The 22,782-nt window shown below is 38.9% G+C and overlaps 1 protein-coding gene across 3 annotated transcripts in view; it reads left to right on the plus strand.

Moving 5' to 3' along the window:
* DSE (dermatan sulfate epimerase) overlaps positions 1 to 22,547 on the plus strand; it is a 61,649-nt gene extending 39,102 nt beyond the window's left edge. For 2 of the 3 annotated variants that reach the window (XM_053914121.1, XM_045188697.3), the window contains exons 3-6: positions 9,188 to 9,441; positions 15,252 to 15,491; positions 17,639 to 17,846; positions 19,892 to 22,545. In XM_053914121.1, the coding sequence (XP_053770096.1) occupies positions 9,188 to 9,441; positions 15,252 to 15,491; positions 17,639 to 17,846; positions 19,892 to 21,647 (2,458 nt within the window). In that variant the 3' untranslated portion in view covers positions 21,648 to 22,545. Of the gene's footprint in view, positions 1 to 9,187; positions 9,442 to 15,251; positions 15,492 to 17,638; positions 17,847 to 19,891 lie in introns of all 3 variants that reach the window. The other variant, XM_045188698.2, reaches the window with a different exon arrangement.
* Positions 22,548 to 22,782: the final 235 nt, after the last annotated feature.

Raw genomic sequence — 22,782 nt, forward strand, 5'->3', positions numbered from 1 at the left:
TTTTCAAACCTTTTTTCAGTGTGACTCACAATGAGAATTAAAGTTGACATCACAACGCAATGTACACATCACTTGACTCTACATGTGTAAATAGTAAAAGTTGTGTGCAATCAGCCCTTGGATTTAAGCCATGCTTTGTACCCTACTATTTCCTATTCTCTTCCATTCCATTAAATTACACTAAAAATATGCTTGTCGTAACCCATTATGTTCATTTCATAGTCTGTTAATAGCTTGTGATTTATAATTTGGAAAGTCTGCCTAACATTCTGATAAACACGATTCATTCTCAGAGAGTCCCTTCTTCATATACCCCTGATCTTGACTCTCTCCAGAGAGGAGACCGCTTCCTTCTTTGAGGTGGCCGCTTTATTCCGTATTTCTAGTGTTTATAGAGTACTTGTTCCTAAAATATATTAGGAAGCATCTTTTTTTCATTAGGAAACAGAGCAAGTCTGTGATTGATGACTCCATTTCAGGTTTCCAGGGCTGAGTGGAATAAATTCTTCAGTCTGTTATTTCCTATTGGTGCCCAGAATAAAATAAGCTGGAGTTAACTCACTGTTTTAAAAAGGTAACTTCAACAAAACCTTTAAAAATTATATTGTAAAAGAAAAAATTGGATAAAGCATTAGAAAGTGGGCATCTAGTGTAAATACTAACCTCACCGAGGAGACCATAAGGAAGCGTGAAATGTCATTGTGGGCATCCTAGCACCTCAAGATCCACTCATTTTATTTTTGTATTTTCCTACCATTAGGGTGCCGAAATTTAGCAGTTTGAGTACAGTTTTTGCCATTGTGAAAGTGTCTCTCACTTTTTAAACTTTATATTGCAAGTAATTCTTCGCCCTTTTGCACGTGCTGCTGGAACATTAGGGGATGGCTCTCCGGAGTAAGTGGCAGTGTTTGTTCAGGCAGCAGCAGGACCATGGTGGGGCGTGATGGCCGCGACAGCAGGCCGGTTCCAGAAGGGGTGTGTCCTCACGGCGGGACAGCCGCAACAAAGCTTGCAGGCAGGCGGGGTGGCTTCAAACGAACCAGTGACTTCTCTCCCAGGGCTGGAGCCTCGGCATCTGAAATGTGGGTTTAGCAGGATTGGTGTTTCTGGAGGCTCCCAGGAGAAACTGTTCCATGACAGTCCCATGCCACCATCCTAACTTTGGGTGGCTGTAGGCAGCCCTTGGCGTTCCTGGGCTTACAGATGTGTCAGTCATCTGTCTCTCATCAGACCATCCACCACTGACAGGTGTATACTCTTGTCCCTCCATCCTCCCATTATAGAGAAATGGAATTTTAACTAGATGAATATTGTGTTTGCGTATTTTAACAAGACAAAAGCTGTTGACACCTGAACCATACCATGTACTTAACAGTCACTTTTCAATTGGCACACCACTTTTTGTTTTCTCTAGGATGGTTAGCAGCTTGCTTGCTTGCTTTCTTTTTAAATTCTCACGCAAGGACATGCACATGAGTTTAGAGAGAGGGGAAGGGAAGAAGAGAGAAGGAGAGAAACATCGATGTGAGAGACATCAATTGGTTGTCCTTTGCTTGCACCCCAGCCGGGAACCGAACCCTTAACCTAGGCATGTGCCTTGACCAGGAATCAAACGTTTGGCATTTCAGTTTACAGGATGATGCTCCAACCAACTGAGTCACACCGGCCAGGGCACAGTTTTCTTGTTGTACTTGTTTAGTTTCCTATACATTTATTACTAATTACCGATCAGACTCTCAGGTAAATCTTCTCTCAGTCCATTTACACAAGACATTATTTTTAAGACATTCTTCGTAACAATTCATCTTAAAGAAGTAACTCCCAGAGCCGTTTGGCCTGCTGTGATCTAGATGTCTGTGCAGCTGCTGGCTTGGTCTCCAGTCCTGCCTGGCAGTGGATCCCTGGCCGTGGTGATCTCACCTGTTCTTTGTTCTTATACGTCCTAATTTTGGTGGAGAAATTCTCCACTGGTTTCCAGAGGAAGTATTCAAGACAAGTACATTTTGCAACCTCAGATGCCTGCAGTGCTTAATGGAAGCTTGTCTGGGTGTGGAATTATAGTCTGGACATTGTCTCCTCGAATTTTTGGAGGTATTGTTTTGTGGTCCTCTAGCTTCTAGTACGCTATTGAGATCTGTGATTCCACTCTGATTCTTGGTACTTTGAATGAACTCTGATTTTTCCTTTTGAAGCTTTTAGGGTGTTTTCTATGTCACCAGTGTTATGAATTGTAGAATCATGTGCCTTGGTTAGGGATGAGTCTGTTTTCATTCACGTCCTATGAACTTGAAGGACTATTTCAGTCTGGAAACTCATGCCCTTTAGTTCTAGGAAATTGTCTTGATATAGTTTGATGTTTTTCCCCTTTGTTTTTTCTTGTTGATTATTTGTTTCTTTGGGTGGGGGGCTCTCTTCTTATTCAGTTGTTCAACCTTTTGGGCCAATTCTTTCATTTTCTTTTCTTTCCTTTTTTTGGTCTTATTTTCCTACTTTCCTGATATTTCCTCAACTTTCCTTCAGCCCTTCTATTGAGTTTGTCTTTCTGCCATTTTATTTTTCATTTTCAAGAGTTCCTTTTTGTTTTGAAATTTTTTCCTACCTGCATGGTTTAATTTTATCATTTTGTTAATTTGCTGCATTTATCATTTTGTTCATTTGAAACTCTATTATGGGATTTCCTTAAACCTCTGGTAGTTATTGAGTGCCTACTCATATATTAGAGTGGGTATTACACATTTCCTATTGTTGCTGTCACAAGTTACCATAAACCTATAACTTAAACAACACAGGTTTAGCTTACATTTCTGTAGCTTAGAAATCTAATGTGGGTCTCTCACTGGACTAAAATTAAGGTGTTAGTAGGGTTGCATTCCTTTCTGGAAGCTCTAGGGCAGAGTTTATTGCCTTGACATTTTATAGTTTCCCGAGGCCACATAAATTCCTCTGCTCTTGTCCTCCTTCCTCCATCTCCAAAGCTAGCAATGTCGCATCTCTGATTTTTCCACTTTGGTTACATTTCCCTTTGACCACAGCCAGGAAATATTCTTTGCTTTTAAGTACCCTGTGATCAGACTGGGTTTACCCAGATTGTCTAGGACAATCCCCCGCCGCAAGGTCCTCACTCTAATCACCTCTGCAAACCTCCTTTTGCCATGGAAGATAAATACATAAAAATATACAGAATTGTAACTGAGCAGTTACTGTTGGAGCCAACATTTATAAGTTGTCATTTTTTTCTGAACCTTTTAATTTGAAAAATTTCAAATGCATAGAAATGAAATACTATGCAGTTGATGTTACTTATAGTCTCAATATCTGGATTCAGTTGTGGTTTGTATTTTCAGAGAACCAGTCTTGCCTTTGTTGATTTTTCTCTTATTACTTGTCTGTTTCGTATTTCATATATTTTTGTCCAATCTGTATTATTCATTTTGTACTGTTAACACTAGATTTAACTTGCTTTTCCTGCTGGAAGCTCAGACCATTAATTTTATACCTTTTTATTTTGTGATATAAGACTTGTAGTACCATAAGTTTCCGCTAAGGACTGTGTTCGCTATATCCCACAAATTCAGACATGTTGTGTTTTCATTATCATTTGCAATAATTTATAATTGTGCTTATGGCTTCTTTGACTCATGAGTTATTTAGAAGTATGTTGCTTTTACATAACTATATGATATATTAGTAAGCTCTTAAGCTCATGGTAGTGGATAATTTTTCCAAAATTCGTAGTTTCATTGGAAAGCTCAAAATTTGTCATTGGCAACCAAAACTTTTAGTTTTCCTTGACCTGAAAAGCTTCCTTGTTCATTTTCAAAAAGATTTCTTTTTAAATACCCAAGTCTAGATAACTATAATTTATTAGTTGGTCATTTTCTCATGTAAAAATGATGTTTCATGAAAAAAAGCAGCCAGTTCAGCTCCCAAATCAATGCACAGTTTCTCTTCCTGTGACAGTTACTGCACGTGGGTATTCATTATGCTTTTAACATATTTCCCATTTCATCACACAGGACTGAACAAATGTGCTCAGAGTTAAGATTTTATAAAATTAATCTTTGTACCACTTTATCAAGGATAGTCTTAAGTGAAACTGTTTTTTATTGTTGTTTTTAATTTAGAGTTCCTGGCAGCAGTAAAGACTTATACAAGGGTTACTAGAGCAGTTTGGTGCCCCTGCCTGGAGTTTTCCTAGGTGCCAGAATTTTTAGCTATTAGTGTTTTGTACCATCTGTACATATGTCCACATATAACATCTTTATATTATTATGAAATTTTTTACTTGGGGATACCCTAAAAGAGACTTGGAGACCCTACGGGTCCATGGACCTTACTTTAAGAACATCTCTCTAAGGAGAGGAAGTGTAGCTCATAAAAAGAAGAATACAGTAGAAGTTTTCCTAACTAGCCTCCTCTGATCCAACTTGCCAGTGAAATTAACCTCCAGTCCTCATGGGAGGCAGCAGGAGCTCTCACAGAGAGCTGGGAGGGGCCCAGGCGGCAGGCCGTCTCTGCTGTGTCCCTTCATTCCTGTTCCCACCGGTAGAGTTACCTCCTTAGCAAATAGCAGTTGTATTTGTTCTCAAGCCAGTTGATGCCAGTTTCACTAATACCGGGAATTACACCATTTTAATACTATTATGTAAATAGAATAAGTGTGAGTTTAAAAATAAAAAGAATTAATGTTTGAAAAACCAACTTCAAGGCTTTGGAATGACTTACTGTAAAATATTGCTGTCATCATTTAGTATGGATGAGATTCGTAAAAGTCTAGGGGACACTCATAAAAACCTGGGAGGGTTCTACAGTCTTTCACAAGTATCTTTAATTTCTCCCTACGTGATAGAGAAAACAAAGCTGGAAATAGTGAGGATGTGTGCCTTGCAGAAAGGAACAATGGAACTCCAATCTGTAGGTGACCGACTGTATTCAAAGAAAGACGTTTAGCTCACCTTCAAAATAATGGTGAATCTGTGTGCATATAGATATTTAAAGCCAAAATAAAATTCATAAATTAATACTTACCTCATTTTTTAATGATTCTCCACTTAACCATCCATTCCACTAAACTGATTAACTACTGGTCAGAATCATGTTACATAAGACAGTTTCTTTGTTGCCATCCATGAGCTAGAAGCAAATTTCCTTTGGATTCTGTGACAATAAAACATGCTATCTTCCTTCCGTTACTGCACTTTGTATCTGAGGCCGGGTAAGTTGCGTTGGTAAAGGATTTAGATAGCCTTTTAGAAATACAGCTGTTACAGGCCAGATTCATAATGACTTAGTAGTGATGAACCCAGTGGTGCCATGAACTATTTTATGTCAGTGTACTAGTATTTTATTGAATTGAAAACTGCTCAGAAGCGATAATTGTATGCAGGAACTTAGAAATTGTCACAGAAATTGCATTATAATATTTCCTGAAGAAAGAGACTATGCTAGATGTCCTTCTATCTATAAAAATAAGTTTATTTGTTAATCAGACATGTCAAGGTTTGGTAGATGGTCATAGTTCGTCAATGTCAGCTTTATCGCAGCTAGGTGCATAGGCTGTCACTTACAGATGCAGCTTGACATGGGTAGAGACACAGAGCTGGGAAACAAATGACTTGGATTCTCTGCCTGGCTCCCCAATCACCATGAGTCAGTGGAGACTGTGTTCTTAACTCCTGGCAGTGAGCTTGCAGTATGAAGTGTTTCCCCTCCACTGCCAGGAGTAGGGAATTAATTCATTCTCTTCACAGTCTGTTTACAACCAGTGTGTACACTGGCAAGCTGACTGGCAAGGTGACTTCGTGACCAAATGGTTAAGATACTCATCAACCTTAGTCACTTTAGCACCAGTCTGTATCACCAGCACAGCTAGCCAAACAGTGGTACTTTTCTGAAATACCAGGGGATTCCTCCAAATTTCTGATTTCATAATGATTGCATATTCATTGTCAACAGTAAGGCCTAGCTTTATAAACTTGTTCCTTCATTTTTTTCCTTTTAACAAAAATAGTTTTTGAGAGTCTGCTATGTGCTAGACACTGTTATGGGATTGGGGATCCAGCAGTGAATACAACAAAGGGGGAAAATAACCCTGCTGTTGCGGAACTGAAATTCCAATAGGGTATACACACATGTGCGGTATACACATACATATACAGTTTACACATACATACACATGCAGCATACACATGCACATATACCAGAACACACATACACATGCAGTATACACATACACACAGTATACACACATGCAGTATACACACATACATGCACAGTATACACATACACATACAGTATACACAAATACACATCAGTGTGCACAGTATACACATGCATCCACACATGGCACACATACACGTGCAGTATACACACATACACATGTGGTATACACATACATATACAGTTTACATATGCATGTGCATGCAGCATGCACATGCATATATACCCGTACATACATACATGTGCAGTATACACATGACATGCACGCAGTGTACACATGTGTGTAGTGCGCACACGTGGTATACACATACACATTGGTACACACATACACATACAGTATACACATACATATAGTTTACACATACATACACATGCAGTGTAAACATATACCGTACACACATACATATGCAGTATACACACATGCATGCAGTGCACACACAGTATACACACAGTATACGCACATGCAGCATACACACATACACATACAGTATACACAAATACACATCAGTGCACACAGTATACACATGCATTCACACACGGCACACATATACATGCAGTATACACACATACACATGCAGTATGCACATACATACACATCAATACACACCAGCACATGCACAGTATATACATACATTCACACACAGCACACACATGCAGTGTACACATACATGCACATCAGTACACACATGCATACACATGCAGCATATACATCAGTACACACATACATACTCATGCAGTATGTGCGATATACACACACATGCAGCATACATATACACATCAGTATACATATACATACACATCCGCATACATATACATACACATCAGCATACATATACATGCATACACACACACACACACACACACCCCTATGCTAAGAGGACCAACAAGTGACAAAGGAAATGAGAGGTTGGGGGTTGGGGGTTGCTGTTGACATTCAAACAGGGTGGCCAGAGAGGGCCTCACTAAGATCGGTTCTTTAATATAAACTCCTAAAGGAAGAACAGTCTAGAAGTAGTCTCTCAGACATTTTTAAGTCTTCTTAACTTTGGGTCTGTGGGGTTTGTAAGGGGAGAATATTGCATTGTAATTTTTACTAATTCTAAGTGAAGCTTATCATTTCTCCCAAACCATGAGTATAGATGACCAACCATAGCAATACTAGGAGAACCTGTAACTTTGTCACAGAGACCACAGATATTTCCCTGTCACATTACAGTTATTATGAACATCTCAAAATAGTGTTGTGCTCATCACTACTGTTAAATTACGTACTTACTACCCCTGCTGTTAAATCTTATTATTTAATAAAGAAGTACCAGGGGGACCCCAAACCGGAATTTATTTGTAAAAAAATTGGGTACTATTCTTATATATTTAAACTTCAGTCACCTTCAAAGTACTCTCCATTTGATGTAATGCACCTATTGACATTTTTCCACTGCTCAAACCAATTTTTGAACTCATCAGTTTTGATGCCTTTTAGTGCTTCTGCCGTTTTTTGTTTGCACCTCCTCCACATGGGCAAAATGTTTCCCTTTGAAGACTTTTTTCCTCCAGGGAAACAAACAAAAAAAAGTCTCTTGGGGTAAGATCAGGTGTAGGGAGTGTGGGGCATGGGGGTCCTGCCATTTTGGGGGAAAACTGCTGAACACAGTGCTGTGTGGGCAGGTGGGCTTGTAAATCACCCATCATGAAATGGGCAAACACATTGGGAGAGTCTTCAAAAAAAAATTCACTGAAGCTGTATGCAGCCTCTCCCAACGATGCCGGTCGGTACACCGATACAGATGGGTTCCTAAAACATTCACCTAGTGGCAGAGGCCCAGAAGATAATTCTGTTTTTTTGAGGGCTCCTCCCTCGTACATATCACGATTTAAAAAAACCTCTGTATTAATAATTACATTTCAAAGTAATAGCTTTCCTTGTAGCCCTGTGCATTTTAGCTTACGAATTTTAAAACACACTGAGAAAGAGACTAAGGCTTTACTAAATTGCCAAAAGGGGCTCATGGCATTGAATTGTTAAGTTTTAGTTTAATCCTTAACTGAGAGCTTGCTTCCACCTCCCACGAGAACAGCGCACTCTTCATTCGTTTGCCTCTCTTAGAGATTACTCAGATACATCCTGAACAGATGGGGAGGGCTTTCTGGATAATGCCATAGAATGGTGATTGTGAAAGATCCTTTTTAGCTTCCTGTTTAACGCAGGCCACACACTATTAAAATACTTGCTGAATAATGCAGCAAGTCAAGCAGAAATTTGACTTCCTAGAGAAATGACAGTTTTAATGCTTCACAGATCAGCTTTTAAACTTCTCTAAAAAATACTCAAAAAAGACCTTAAAAGACCTTAATTATTTTCTGAGAAGAATGAGATGTAGTAGTAGTTAGAATCAGTTCATTTCACTCATTTACATCAGCTTTTTAGCCACTCTTCCCAGCATGGTGGTGGCCAAGTGGGTCTGTCCAGATGGACAGGCCGTACATAGAACATACATAGAACATACACCTTCACCTGGACCAACCTGTGGGAAGTGACAGGGCATATTCATATCTGACAGTGTTAGCAAGGCAGCCATAGGAACAGAGCCTCTTAGGCTGGTAAAAAGGGGAGGGGAAGCACTAGTTAAATGAGTATGCCAGAGAATTTTGCCTTGCTCCTACATGTTATGGGCTTCAGATCCTTTGGGTGTATTCTGCTACCAAGAGCAAAAATGAAACAGTAAAAATTCTCAACATCCTGATGTTGCCAGAAGCCTGAGAGAGAGAAATGGTAACTCTGTAATTTTCACATTAGATAAACTTTATGCTTGTGTCTAATATAGAGGGAAGCCGATTCTGTGTCGTTAAACCTCTTGGATCGTATCTTCAGTTGTATCCTTGAGTTATGAGTAATAGGCACTTAAAAAAGTGTGATGACAGCTGGGAACCTTGTTGCACTCATTTCCCTGGCTTATGTTTCTTACAGGTTGGTGAAAGATGCTCCCTGGGATGAAGTCCCGCTCGCTCACTCCCTGGTTGGTTTTGCCACTGCCTATGACTTCTTGTACAACTACCTGAGCAAGACCCAGCAGGAGAGGTTTCTTGAAGTGATTGCCAATGCCTCAGGATATATGTATGAAACCTCGTACAGGAGAGGGTGGGGATTTCAATACCTGCACAATCATCAGCCCACCAACTGCATGGCTTTGCTCACAGGAAGCCTAGTTCTGATGAACCAAGGTACGTGAGGGATGTCCGGGCTGACGTGAGTGGTGGTTGCCACGTTGTGAGCAAAGCATTTTTATGACCATTCTTAGTACGTGTTCATACTTGATCCTAACGAAGCCTATGAGATGAGGTAATATGTAGGGCATCTCTTGAGAGAATTGAGACACATCTCTTTCCTCACTTCTGCTAGTTACATTAGCATGAAAGTTATTTAATTATGGCTTTTTGATTGTCCCAAGCCACATTGTTATAGCGCAGGATCATTGGTAAATATTGATTTTTCCAGAGAATCTTGACGGTGAAGACAGCCAGTCTGGATAAATGGAGCTTTTAAAATCTAAGCAGGTGTTTTATTATTTGAAATGAATGTTCTTGCACAGATGTGCATCATTATCTCAGTACTCTTTTCATTCTCTAAGGACTTAACACAACCAGTGTAGGTCATGTAGGTCAAATTTGGAAGTAACTTTTGGGGATTGTGTAGCTATGTTTCCTTACGTATAACATAATCGCTCTGTTCTTATAATTCTGACTTAATTACAGGTTCTGTGGAAATCTATAAATTACTAAATAAGATTGTATTTAAGAAAAGCAGCTCTAAGGTCACAGTGAATTGTGAGGATATTAAATATATACTTGGAGCTGGCAAATCTAAAAGAATTTAACTCTTGATCATAAGAATAAATAAGAATAAATAAGCATTTTGTAGATTGTCCAGCGGTAGGCTTTCCTCCAGTGTAGCTTTCTCTCTTGTCGCAGTAGCCAACCGTCCCATTTGATTAGATCTTAGAGGAAAAGGAACACCAGTTGAGCATATGACAGGTGCTGCTTCTTGTCCTTATTTCATCTAATTCTCATGTCAACCATACAAGGTAGCTGGGATTTGGACTCAGTTCTGGTCAAACTCAAAGTTCATTCTCTCTTCGCTATATTTGGTTACCACTCTGGGAATAGAAATTTAATTTATAGTAATAAGGAAAGCTGCTTAATTAAGAGGGTGAATTTTCTTTTTTATTGAATTTATTGGGGTGATTTTATTTTTGGTTAATGAAACTATAAAGGTTTCATGTATGCAATTCTATAATACATTATATATATATATATATATATATATATATATATATATATATATATATATATATAGTGTGTTCACCACCTTGAGTCAAGTCTCCTTCCATCACCATTTATCCCATCTTTACCCTCCTCCACCTCCCCCACCTCCCTCACCTCGCTTTCCTTCTGCTAATCACCATATTATTGTCTGTGTGTGTGAGTTGTTTTGGGGGGGGGTTAATTCCTTCACCTTTTTTATTCCCACACCCCCTGCCCAACTCTGCTGACAGTTGTCAGTCTGTTCTCTATGAGACTGTTTCTATGTTGTTTGTCAGGATTTTTGTTCATTAGGTACCACATATGAGTGAAATTGTATGGTTCTTGTCTTTCTCTGACTGGCTGATTTCACTTAGCATAGTACTCTCCGGGTCTGTCTATGCTGTCACAAAGGGTAAGATTTCATTCTTTTTTACAGCCAAGTAGTATTCCACTGTGTAAATGTACCACAGCTTTTTAATCTGCTCATCCACTGATAGATACCCGGGCTGCTTCCAAATCATGGCTATTGTAAATAATGCTGCAATGAACATAGGGGTACATATATTCTTTCAAATTAGTGTTTCATTTTGGTTTTCTTCGGATATATTACCAGAAATGGAATTGCTGGGTCGAAAGTCAGTTCCATTTTTAGAGTTAACTCTATACTGCTTTTCACAGTGGCTGCACCAGTCTGCATTCCCACCAACAGTGCACGGAGCTTTCCTTTTCTCCACATCCTTGCAAACCTTCTTGTTTGTTGATTTATTTGGACATGCCTGAGATGATATCTCATTGTGGTTTTAATTTGCTTTTCTCTGATGATGAATGACAGTGAGCATCTTTTCGTATGTCTGTTGGCCATCTGTATGTTCTCTTTGGAGATTCGTTTATTCAGGTCCTTTGCCCACTTTTTAATTGGATTGTTTGTTTTATTGGTGTTAAGGTTTATATGTTCTTCATAAATTTTGGATATTAACCCCTTATCAGGTATATTATTGGTGAATATATTCTACCCTTCAGCGGGTTGTCTTTTTATTTTGTTGATGGTTTCTTTGCTGTGCACAAACTTGTAGTTTGATGTGGTCCCATTTGTTTTTTTCTTTTGTTTCCCTTGCCTGGGGAGATATATCAGAAAAATATTGCTACAAGAAATGTCCAAGATTTTACTGCCTCTGTTTTCTTCTAGGATTGTTATGGTTTCAAGTCTAAAATTTAAGTTTTTAATTCATCTTGAGTTTATTCTCATGTGTGGTGGAAGAAGGTGGTCTAGTTTCATCTTCTTGCACATATCAGTCCACTTTTCCCAACACCATTTATTGAATAAATTATCTTTACCCCATCTTAAGTTTTTGCCTTCTTTGTCAAATGTGAATTGACTATAAAAGTGTGGGTTTATTTCTGGGCTCTTTATTCTGTTCCATTAATTTATGTGTCTGTTTTTATGCCAGTACCATGCTGTTTGGATTATTGTACTTTGGCCTTGTAGTATAGTTTGATATCAGGTAGGGTGATTCTTCCAACTTTGTTCTTCTTTCTCAGGATCGCTGTGTCTGTTCGGGGTCTTTTATGGTTCTGTATAAATTTTTGGAATATTTGTTCAAGCTGTGTGAAATAAGCCATTGGTAGGAACTGTGTTGAATCTATAGATTGCTTTGGGTAATATAAACATTTTATTTTATTTATTTCTATTTTTTAATTTTTAAAAAATTGCCATTGTTTACACTATTAGAGTTGTCTTCACTTTTCCCCGCTTTGCCCACCTCCACCCAGCCCCCTCTCCTCAGGCCCTCGCCACACAGTTGTCTGCATCTATGGGTCATGCATATATGTTCTTTGACTAGTCCCTTCTCCTTCTTTCATCCAGGTCCCCTTCCTCCTCCCCTCCACCATCTGTCAGTCTGTTTGATGTATCTATGCCTCTGTTTCTATTTCGTTCGTCATTTAATTGTGTTCATTAGTTTCCACATAAAAGTGAAATCATGTGGTATTTGTCTTTTACTGACTGCCTTATTTCACTTAGTTTAATAATCTGCAGGTCCCAGAGTATGGACATTTAATGATGTTAATTCTTCCTACCCACAAACACAGTATATGCTTATTTGTATCTTCTTCAATTTCTTTTTCCAGTGTGTTATAATTTTCTGAGTACAGGTCTTTTATATCCTTGGTTAAATTTATTCCTAGGGTTCTTTTTTTCGAAGCAAATGTGAATGGGGTTGTTTTCTTAGTTTCCCTTTCTGATAGCTCATCATCGCTGTATAAAAATACAACTGATTTCTGGATATGTATTTTGTATCCTGAGGGTGAATTTTCATCCTAGCTTCCTCTGCCCCCTACACTCACAAAAACAAGATTTAATCTCAAGGGCTGGGACTGGTTCAGACTGGAGCAAACTTTGTACTTCCCTGGCAGACATTGTCATGTGCACTCACTTTCTGGTTGACGTGCTCTGGGATATACTCTTCCAGGGCCCCTACATAAGCAGTGCACACATTTGTAAGAAGACTGGGTCGAAAAAGGGGTGAAATGTCTGGTTCTGCACATCTCAGTTAATATTTAGGCTCACAGCCCTCGCTTTGTTGGCATACTCACTCCAGCTTTAGGAGCTGCTTTGGCCTGGCTGTTTCCATATTCTCTGCTCTTTAGACCAGGCTGGCACAATAGGTGCTGCCCGAGGTAGCTTAGAGCACACCTGTAGTTCCACTCACATGACATCTCAAAAGTAGGAGAATCAGAATTTTCTGTCTGTTCTGCTAACTCTGTCTGAGGCTTGGTGCACAGAGACCACAGGATCCCATGTAAGCAATTTACGAGTCATTTGGAAAGAAGAGAGGTATAAAATGTTTAAATGATTGCCCAGTAGTTATAATAGCACCAGGGAATGAAATAAGAGGTATCATGAAGTTATGGTTACATATCAGTTGAGTGTATTAAATTTGAATTCAAAAGAACACCATTCTTTAGGTAAGTTTGAGAAGGTTCATGGAACTTTGAAGGATGGATAAAATATATTAAGTGAAAATATGAAGAACATTCTAGAAAAGGTATATGCGGATGGTAGAAAAATAGCACCAATAATGTCACAGGTACGTCACATGACAGATTTGAAGTTTACGAAGCATGTTGGTGGACACCACCTTATAGCTCCTGAACAGGGGTGTTATCAGGAAAACATAGGGAATATCAAGTAACGTGATAGATAATCCAGGGAGCAGCGAGTAACAGACCTGATTTTAGGCATCAGTTGCAATGGTGTCTGGTTGCAGATGGAGGAAAGAGAGAGGGAAAGGATGAAGATGATTGGAATTTTAAACCTGAACGATCAGAAAATGGAAATTGAAAAGTGTATCCAGAAGACTGGCGTGTCGGGTGTGGAGCTGGATGGCAGGCAGATCCAGGGTGCAATTAGCAGTCACCTCTCCCCAGACGAGCCTGAGAGTGGTGTTGCCTCACGAGATGGGAGAGGGACTTAGCCTGCGACCTTGGATTTAGGCCGGGAATTGTGGGACTGGGCCTCTGGCAGCCCCACACCCAGCAGACCTCATGGACCACGATGGAGTGTTCAGCACTGGTGGTCACACACACACACACCTGTGGGCATGAACCAATAAGACTCCACCCACAGGCATACAACTGTAATTGAATAACAATAAAAATTTTTTTAAAAAAGACTACCCACGTTAGGAGGCAGTGAGCTTAATTTTATCCTCAGGGATTGCATGTTTTAAATACAAGAAAACAAAATGAACCTTAAATCTGGGTTTAAGTCAAAGGTCTGTTCATTTTTAGTCATGTGCCAGAGGTCTCGAACATGTCAGCCTTTCAGTAATTGGGAGGTAATAAGGCATCACTGAGTTGTTAAAAGGATTAAGATTATGTTCAGTGCTGTGTAAATTACAAATGTTATAAAAATGTGAGGAGGTGTTATTGTCACTTAAATGCTAATCTCAGAAGAATTATAGAAAGCTGGCATTTCTGAGTTGTAAGGGTTTTTAAGAAGTTTTTAGACCTTTAACTTTCAGTTGGGGAGATGGATGAAGGTGACAGGTTGAAGAAATGCTTGAGCAAAAAGTCACGTAGCTCATTTTTGACAGATTCTGGACTCCCAGCTGATTTTTTTTTTCCTTTTTGCCCTTAATTTGCCACTCCAATTGTCTCTTCACTCCATTGTGTGGCCTTTTCAGATCCAAAGGAATCCAAAAGCACACACAAAAAGAGAAATTTTCTAATGATGAAACAAATTGAAGACAGCTCGATTAGCCTTTATAGTATTTGCAGCTTATTACAAATCGTATAAAATAATGGTGAAGGTTTTGTAAAGTGATAAACTTCAAAAAATATTTTCAAGTAGTTCTCAGAAAAATTGAATTTAAAAGTCTCAATATACAGATCTTTTCCTGCAAGCATAAAGCCGTATGCAATTTGTGATTTTAGATGTGATGTAGTTTCAGTTTATTAAAGATTGGAAAATGCCTAATACTCGTTTTAAAGGTTAATCTTCATTTAATTAATAAATGACCTGTATTCAAGACCTTTTTAACTTATATCGTGTACCCATCACAAACCTGGATTAGCAGGGTGTTATTTACAATGTTGATACGTGGGAGTTTTACAAAATGCGGCTCGTGATAATAAACTAGTCAGATAACTGAGAGGGTTTTATTTGGGCATATTTTTATTTATGTTTTGTTACACCTTCGGTCATTGTTTCCACTTGTTTTCATCTTTAGGGTATCTTCAGGAAGCCTACTTATGGACCAAACAAGTTCTGACCATCATGGAGAAGTCTCTGGTCTTGCTCCGAGAGGTGACCGACGGCTCGCTCTATGAAGGGGTCGCATACGGCAGCTACACCACTAGATCACTCTTCCAATACGTGTTTCTCGTGCAGAGGCACTTTGACATCAACCACTTCGGCCATCCGTGGCTTAAGCAACACTTCGCATTTATGTATAGAACCATTCTGCCAGGTATAGTGAGGAGTCACTAGTGGGTCAACGTTAACTGTTGTCATTTTTCCAGATTATGAAAGTGAGCTAGAGAAATGTGGGGTTTGAGCCATATCGTGGTTAAAAGGATTTTTCAAAAATCAAAGTAGAACTCGATGTAAGGGTTATACAGCCAGAACATCTTGGGAGCTACCGTGAATGATACATGATCTAGGTATTGTAAAGGTTAGAGTGGAATGGACCAAATATAACTTGTAGCCTCCCCAGAAACTTTTGTTTTTGTATATGTAAAACTTGCGTAGACACACAAACTGATCTTCTTGAATCTAAACAGAATATAAGTATTTATCATTACACGTTAATTTTCCTTTATGTGTGATCCTTGATCAATCTTATTTTGGTTTTTAGTTTATAATTTTTTTTCTTCCAAACTATATGGACATGATTCAAAATGAAAGATTACACCTATGTATTTAAGTTGTAGCTTTAGTTATTTTCTTTAAATATTTAATTGAAATCAGTCATAAAAAATATAGGCATGTAACCCAAAAATTAATCTCTATAAACCTTATCACTTATTGTTGTATCCTTAGAGTTCTAAGAGAACTGGCTCAAAAAAACAAAAAACAAAAAAAGTTATATATGATTTAAGAGCTTATTTATTTCTAGGAGAGCCCTGTGACTCCCCTTATTTCTAAACAGGACTAAGATGTTAGAAAAAGTTTAGGAGGTATTTTTTCATCAGGATGGGTTCTTTTCCCCCTAGTGAAATGCAATTTTTAGGTGATGATTCTAGACTTACAGTAAAGAATTTAGTATTTAAATCTTTTTGCTGTGGTGGTTTATGCATGATTGGCTAGAATCTCCAGTGTTGGACTAGTTTTCAGAAAAATACTGCAGAACAAAAGAATCATATTAAGATTTAGTTTAGACTTATATTCAGAACTCTATTTGTTTTATTGCTTATTATTAGATATGCCGGAGAAACCTGTAATGTAGTTTATCTTGATAACCAAAGGCCATCTATAGTAAGGGACCTATAGTGGTCTCAGTGTTCTATAATTTGGCTGAGATCTAACAGCCAACCACAGCAGGGCCGGGGTCTGCTGTGAGCTGTGTATGTGGCTACTTCTTAAGCTGAAAAAGACAGTGTGAGCACCTCTCAGAAGAGGGTTCAAATATTTGTCAATTAATTCAACAAACTTTTCTTGAACACTTTTGTGCTGGGCAGGTGATTCAAAGAGAAATAAAACATATCATCTGTTTTCAGGGAACTCACAAACCAGTAGAAGTGTCAGAAAATCACATTTTATAATAAGATTTATTTAGAAGAGCATTTACTAGACTGCTAAAAGCAAAACATTAGCTCTAAATGGTGGAAATACAGCCATGGTACCATTTAGAAGGAATTCTGTGTTAAGCCCACCTGTTTCAACAGCATTTCTCTTTTCTCTGCAGTAGCTATTCTAGTAGTGATTAGTCCTGTCTGACCCAGGAGTTTTCTCCCATTCTTTTCCAAGAATACCTGGAGCATAGCCTGCCTTACCTGCTTTTATTTTTCTGACCCATTTCAGTATGATCTTTCCCTCTTTTCTTTAACTTCCGGCAATACGTACTGGCAGGATCTTCTGTGGAAATTGTTTTCTTCCTGTAGGAACTCCATTTCTTCCCTAAACTTTATAACTTCCACTTTATTGGAGGCCAAAGTGGAGCATTTATGTTATTATCTTGGCACAGGCTGTGGGTTGAGTTGGTAGGAGAGCTAGTGCTCATTTGGGGTTCAGGAACTCGAGTGCACAAGGGGACAGCACATGTATGCATGCAAATGTAGCACACACAGCATAGACACGGGGAAATGAGAAAGGTGGGCCGAGTCTGTCGTCGGGCATTGTGTCATTTTCATCGCCAATGACTAGTTGCCACATACACGCAAACTTGAACACAAGATTTGTGGAAGACCTTCAAAGGGATTGTGATTAATTGGTCTGGGGAAGAGTGTGGGCATTGTGGTTTTGTTTGTTATTTTTATCTAAGATACACAATTACTTCTAATTTGCAGGCAGGATTGAACAACAATTTAAAAAAAAAAGAAGAAAATCATTGTTTAGGCGTTTATGGGAGTATACAGTTTTAAACTTATCTTAGTTCTATCGAACTTCTTTCCTCAGGGTTTCAAAGAACTGTGGCCATTGCAGACTCAAATTACAACTGGTTTTATGGTCCTGAAAGCCAATTAGTGTTCCTGGATAAATTTGTCATGCGCAACGGCAGTGGCAACTGGCTGGCTGACCAAATCCGAAGGAACCGCGTGGCGGAAGGCCCCGGGACGCCGTCCAAAGGGCAGCGCTGGTGTACTCTGCACACGGAATTTCTCTGGTAGGACACAGGGCGCTGACCGGGAACAGAAATTGTACCCAGGGTTACAGTGTGCAAGTTTTTTGCCTTAAAAAAACAAAAACAATAATCCAAAGTGCCTTTACCCAAGTGCTTGCAACTTCGATTCATATCATAGTGTTTGAAACTGTTAGAAACATTTCCTTATATTTAAATCTAATTACTGTTTGCAGGTTTTTAAAAAATATTAGAGCTGTCCTAGGCCCACACTATTTCATAAATATGTATATTTTGATTTACATCATTTTTGAAACTGTGCAAAGAGAAAATGACAAACTATAGACTGGGTTATTCTGAAAATCACACCAAAAAAGGTAGTCAAATCTTTTGTTTTGTTTTAGTAAATGGAGCATTGTAATCTTCTAGTAGCAGAGCCATTACTAAACTTTCAAAACTATTTGAAAGTGTTTGACAGTACTTGACAGTTTCACTTTGATAATCAAAGAACCATGTAATTTTTTTGTCTTAATCTTTTAAGCCCAGAAAGAGAAGCCAGCATCTCCTTTTTAAAGTACTGCCAAATATATTGTTGGCATCCAATAAATTAAAATAAAAATTACAGGAAACTACTTAATAATTAATCCCTGACATCTTTTCAAGCTTTTGGCATTTGCATTGAACTCCAAAATAATCTTCTGTGGTTTATTTGTTTCTCTTCATTATTTTTTTAAAATTTAAATAGTTAAGAGGATAATAACACTAGAAAAGAGGTATAGTTTAACTAGCACTTTTAAAAATTATATTCACAGGTGAACTAAATATATTAATAGGCAACCATTCTTGATTCCTTTTAAGGGTTATCTAATTGTGTTTTCACTTACGCATAAATAAGCAACCAAGAGAATTCTACAGAGCTGACTATAGGAGTCAGACTAATGGTGAGTCTAACTTGGTTTAAAATCTGCCTTATAGGAATCTACAATCTGACCAAAAACTGAGAGAAGGATGGAAAATTCAGCTGATACCTAGATTTGTTAAATCACAAAATGAAGCCAACATTATTATACTAGACCTAAGTAGACACATTTTCTTATGTTCTGAAACTGAGACTCCAGAACAACAGATGAAATGGCCACAGTTAGGCACCAATAAGATTAACTCCACCATAGGTAATTGATTCACTTTGGAAAAAAGTATCTAAGAGCTAGTAATACAGGTCTGCCTTTCTTCCCTTGAGCAGGAAATTATATGAACCTGTCAAGGACATTACTTGAAATCATCAGAAGTAAACAGTCATGTTTATTATTATTTTTGTGGTCTTTCTGAATCAATCACCTGTGTTCTTAATCACTTGGAAGTTTAATGCTAGCTTTGTATTACTTTGATAATAAACGTTTACCCTAAATAAAAATAAGGTGCCATTTATTGTCCAAGCTGCATGATATCATCTGCAGATTAAAACAAACCTTTCGATCTGGGCTAGGCAGTGGAAGCCACATTTAGAAATCCTCCAGTATTAACAGTTTCCTGAATTTTAACCATTTATATTCTTAATATGGTATTCACAGTAAATTTTATCTAATATGTAAACCTCAACTCTATTAAATGGTCAAAAGTACTCTGCCAAACTTTAAAAAAAAACATGTATTGTAGAATAGTATTTCATTGCAACTCAAGGCTTGTTGAATTCTAGACCCTAACACAGGGTTCTCTCGAGCAGGAGCCCTCCAAACTAGAGGTCTGGATTAAGGGCTTAATTCTGTGATCTCTGAGCCCCAGCTGTTTGGACAGCTTTGTCATCATTACGTGAAAAAGGTTCACAGAGTGATTAGCAAGCAGTAATCATTTCAGGCTCAAATCCAAGGATCAATCTCCTCTCCCTTTCACCAAGGGTGTTAGTTCCCCTGTGCAGTCTGATCATCCAAGGGTGTTCTTGGACATGTCCCAGGTACAGTCTGCTCTGCCTGTGCTTGGGTGGCATTTGTGTATTACTTCTTCTAGCTGCATTATCATGTGGCATCACAGTTCTTGTGCTATTTTCACTTCCACCAGAAAACCAGCTAATTTTAAAAAATTAATTCTTTCAGGTATGATGCCAGCTTGAAATCCATCCCTCCTCCAGATTTTGGTACCCCGACGCTGCATTATTTTGAAGACTGGGGTGTTGTGACTTACGGAAGTGCACTGCCTGTGGAAATTAATAGATCTTTTCTTTCCTTCAAGTCGGGAAAACTTGGGGGACGTGCAATATACGACATTGTCCACAGAAACAAATACAAAGATTGGATCAAAGGATGGAGAAATTTTAATGCAGGGCATGAACACCCTGATCAAAATTCATTTACTTTTGCTCCCAATGGTATGCCTTTCATTACTGAGGCTCTCTACGGGCCGAAGTATACCTTCTTCAACAACGTCTTGATGTTTTCCCCAGCTGTGTCAAAGAGCTGCTTTTATCCCTGGGAGGGTCAGGTCACGGAAGACTGTTCCTCAAAATGGTCTAAATATAAGCATGACCTGGCAGCTAGTTGTCAAGGGAGAGTGGTTGCAGCCGTGGAGAGAAATGGAATGGTTTTCATCCGAGGAGAAGGTGTGGGAGCTTATAACCCCCAGCTCAATCTGAAGAATGTTCAGAGGAATCTAATCCTCCTACATCCACAGCTTCTCCTCCTCGTGGATGAAATACACCTGGGAGAGGACAGCCCCTTGGAGACAGCAACGAGCTTCTTCCACAATGTGGACTTCCCTTTTGAGGAGACAGTGGTAGATGGGGTCCATGGGGCTTTCATCAGGCAGCGAGATGGTCTCTATAAAATGTACTGGATGGATGATACTGGCTACAGTGAAAAAGCAACTTTTGCTTCGGTGACGTACCCTCGCGGCTATCCCTACAATGGGACGAACTATGTGAATGTCACCATGCACCTCCGAAGTCCCATCACCAGGGCAGCTTACCTCTTCATAGGGCCATCTGTGGATGTCCAGAGCTTCAGCATCCACGGAGACCCTCAGCAACTGGATGTGTTCATAGCCACCAGAGAGCATGCCTATGCCATTTACCTTTGGACAGGTGAGGCCACAGGGCAGTCCGCCTTTGCACAGGTCATTGCAGATCATCAGAAAATTCTGTTTGACCGGAGCTCAGCCATCAGGAGCGCCACTGTCCCTGAGGTAAAGGACTATGCTGCTATTGTGGAACACAACCTGCAGCGTTTTAAGCCAGTGTTCCAGCTGCTGGAGAAGCAGATCCTGTCCCGGGTGCGGAACACAGCTAGCTTCAGGAAGACTGCTGAGCGCCTGCTCAGGTTTTCAGACAAGAGGCAGACTGAGGAAGCCATCGACAGGATTTTTGCCATATCGCAGCAGCAGCAGCAGCAGCAAAGCAAGTCAAAGAAAAACCGAAGGGCAGGCAAACGCTATAAATTTGTGGATGCCGTCCCTGATATTTTTGCACAGATTGAAGTCAATGAAAAAAAGATCCGGCAGAAAGCTCAGATTTTGGCACAGAAAGAACAGCCCATAGATGAAGATGAAGAGATGAAAGACCTTTTAGATTTTGCAGACGTAACATACGAGAAACACAAAAATAACGGCTTGATGAAAGGCCGGTTCGGGCGGATGGCAACAACTACTCACAGCAAAGCGCCGTCACTGTCTGCTTCTTACACCAGACTGTTCCTGATTCTGAACATTGCTATTTTCTTCGTCATGTTGGCGATGCAACTGACCTACTTCCAGAGGGCCCAGAGCCTGCACAGCCAAAGATGTCTTTATGCGGTCCTTCTGATAGACAGCTGCATTTTACTGTGGTTGTACTCTTCTTGTTCCCAGTCGCAGTGCTAGCGCTGACGCTGTCGATTGCTTGACCATTTGTGCTCACAAATCTATGCAGAAAAAAAAGAAAAAAATTATCGCCTTAGTTTATTATTGGGTTTTTTTCCCCCCTCAGATTCATTTTAACAAATTCAGGGCAAGATAACTTCACACAAGAAGGCAAGGGCATGGAGAAATCAGAATTGGAACAGGCAAAGAATTTGTCAGGAATAAAAGTTGCTTAGCTGTCACAGATGTTTCTGAAGTGTTTGGCATGACTAATCCATATAATACTACTCTTAGAAGAAACAAAAAGTCTGGTTTTAAGTAATATTTAAGAAACAAAAAAGACTTAGAATTGGATTTTATTCATATTAATTTAATGCTATTAGCAATCTTCATATACTATTTTATAAGAAGGCTGAAGCAAACAATTCTGAGAAATACATCTTGCTAAGTCAGGTACGGTGGTATCACCTTCCTGGGAGAGTAGTTCGTTAGTTAAGCAAATAACAGCACCTGCATTTTGGGTTCCTATTCAGGTAACAGTAAAAATGATGGCAGAAAATCAGCAAAAACTTAAAATGTATTTCCCATAGAATACATGTATCTGTGAGCGACTATTTGCTTGATGACGTCAGTCTGCACACACAACTGATTTTGCTTTCATGCATCCATTGGTTATTCAATAACGACAGTTACAGGGAACTTGATCTCTTATTTTCTTCATGTGGAAAGCTGTTGAAGACCCAATGACTACACTTCAGAATAAAATATTTTATATCCTGAACATTGATTTCAATACCAAAGAAGATGGGGAAGCTAAAATTTGGATATGATTCCTATGTTTTTTAATAGAATATTTTCTTTAAATTTATTTTGTTAAATAAACATTATAATTGTGACTTTCAATAGTGTCTTTCTACTTTGTTCCATTATAATCAATACGTATGCAGCAGTTTTGAAATCTTTGAAGAGAAATGTTTATTTGGACATGTATTAACTAAACTTATAAAATAGTGTTTGAATTGAAAGAAGTAATTTCTCTGCTTACTTCCCTTTTATTGTTTAAACATTTTCAATATTTAAAACAAAAGCCAGCTTCTGATATTTGCGTAATGCCATGGTTTTAAAAACAAACTTTTCTTACTTATTCGCAGTCAAG

The sequence above is a fragment of the Desmodus rotundus genome, chromosome 11, assembly GCF_022682495.2.
Source record: "Desmodus rotundus isolate HL8 chromosome 11, HLdesRot8A.1, whole genome shotgun sequence".
Taxonomy (NCBI): domain Eukaryota; kingdom Metazoa; phylum Chordata; class Mammalia; order Chiroptera; family Phyllostomidae; genus Desmodus; species Desmodus rotundus.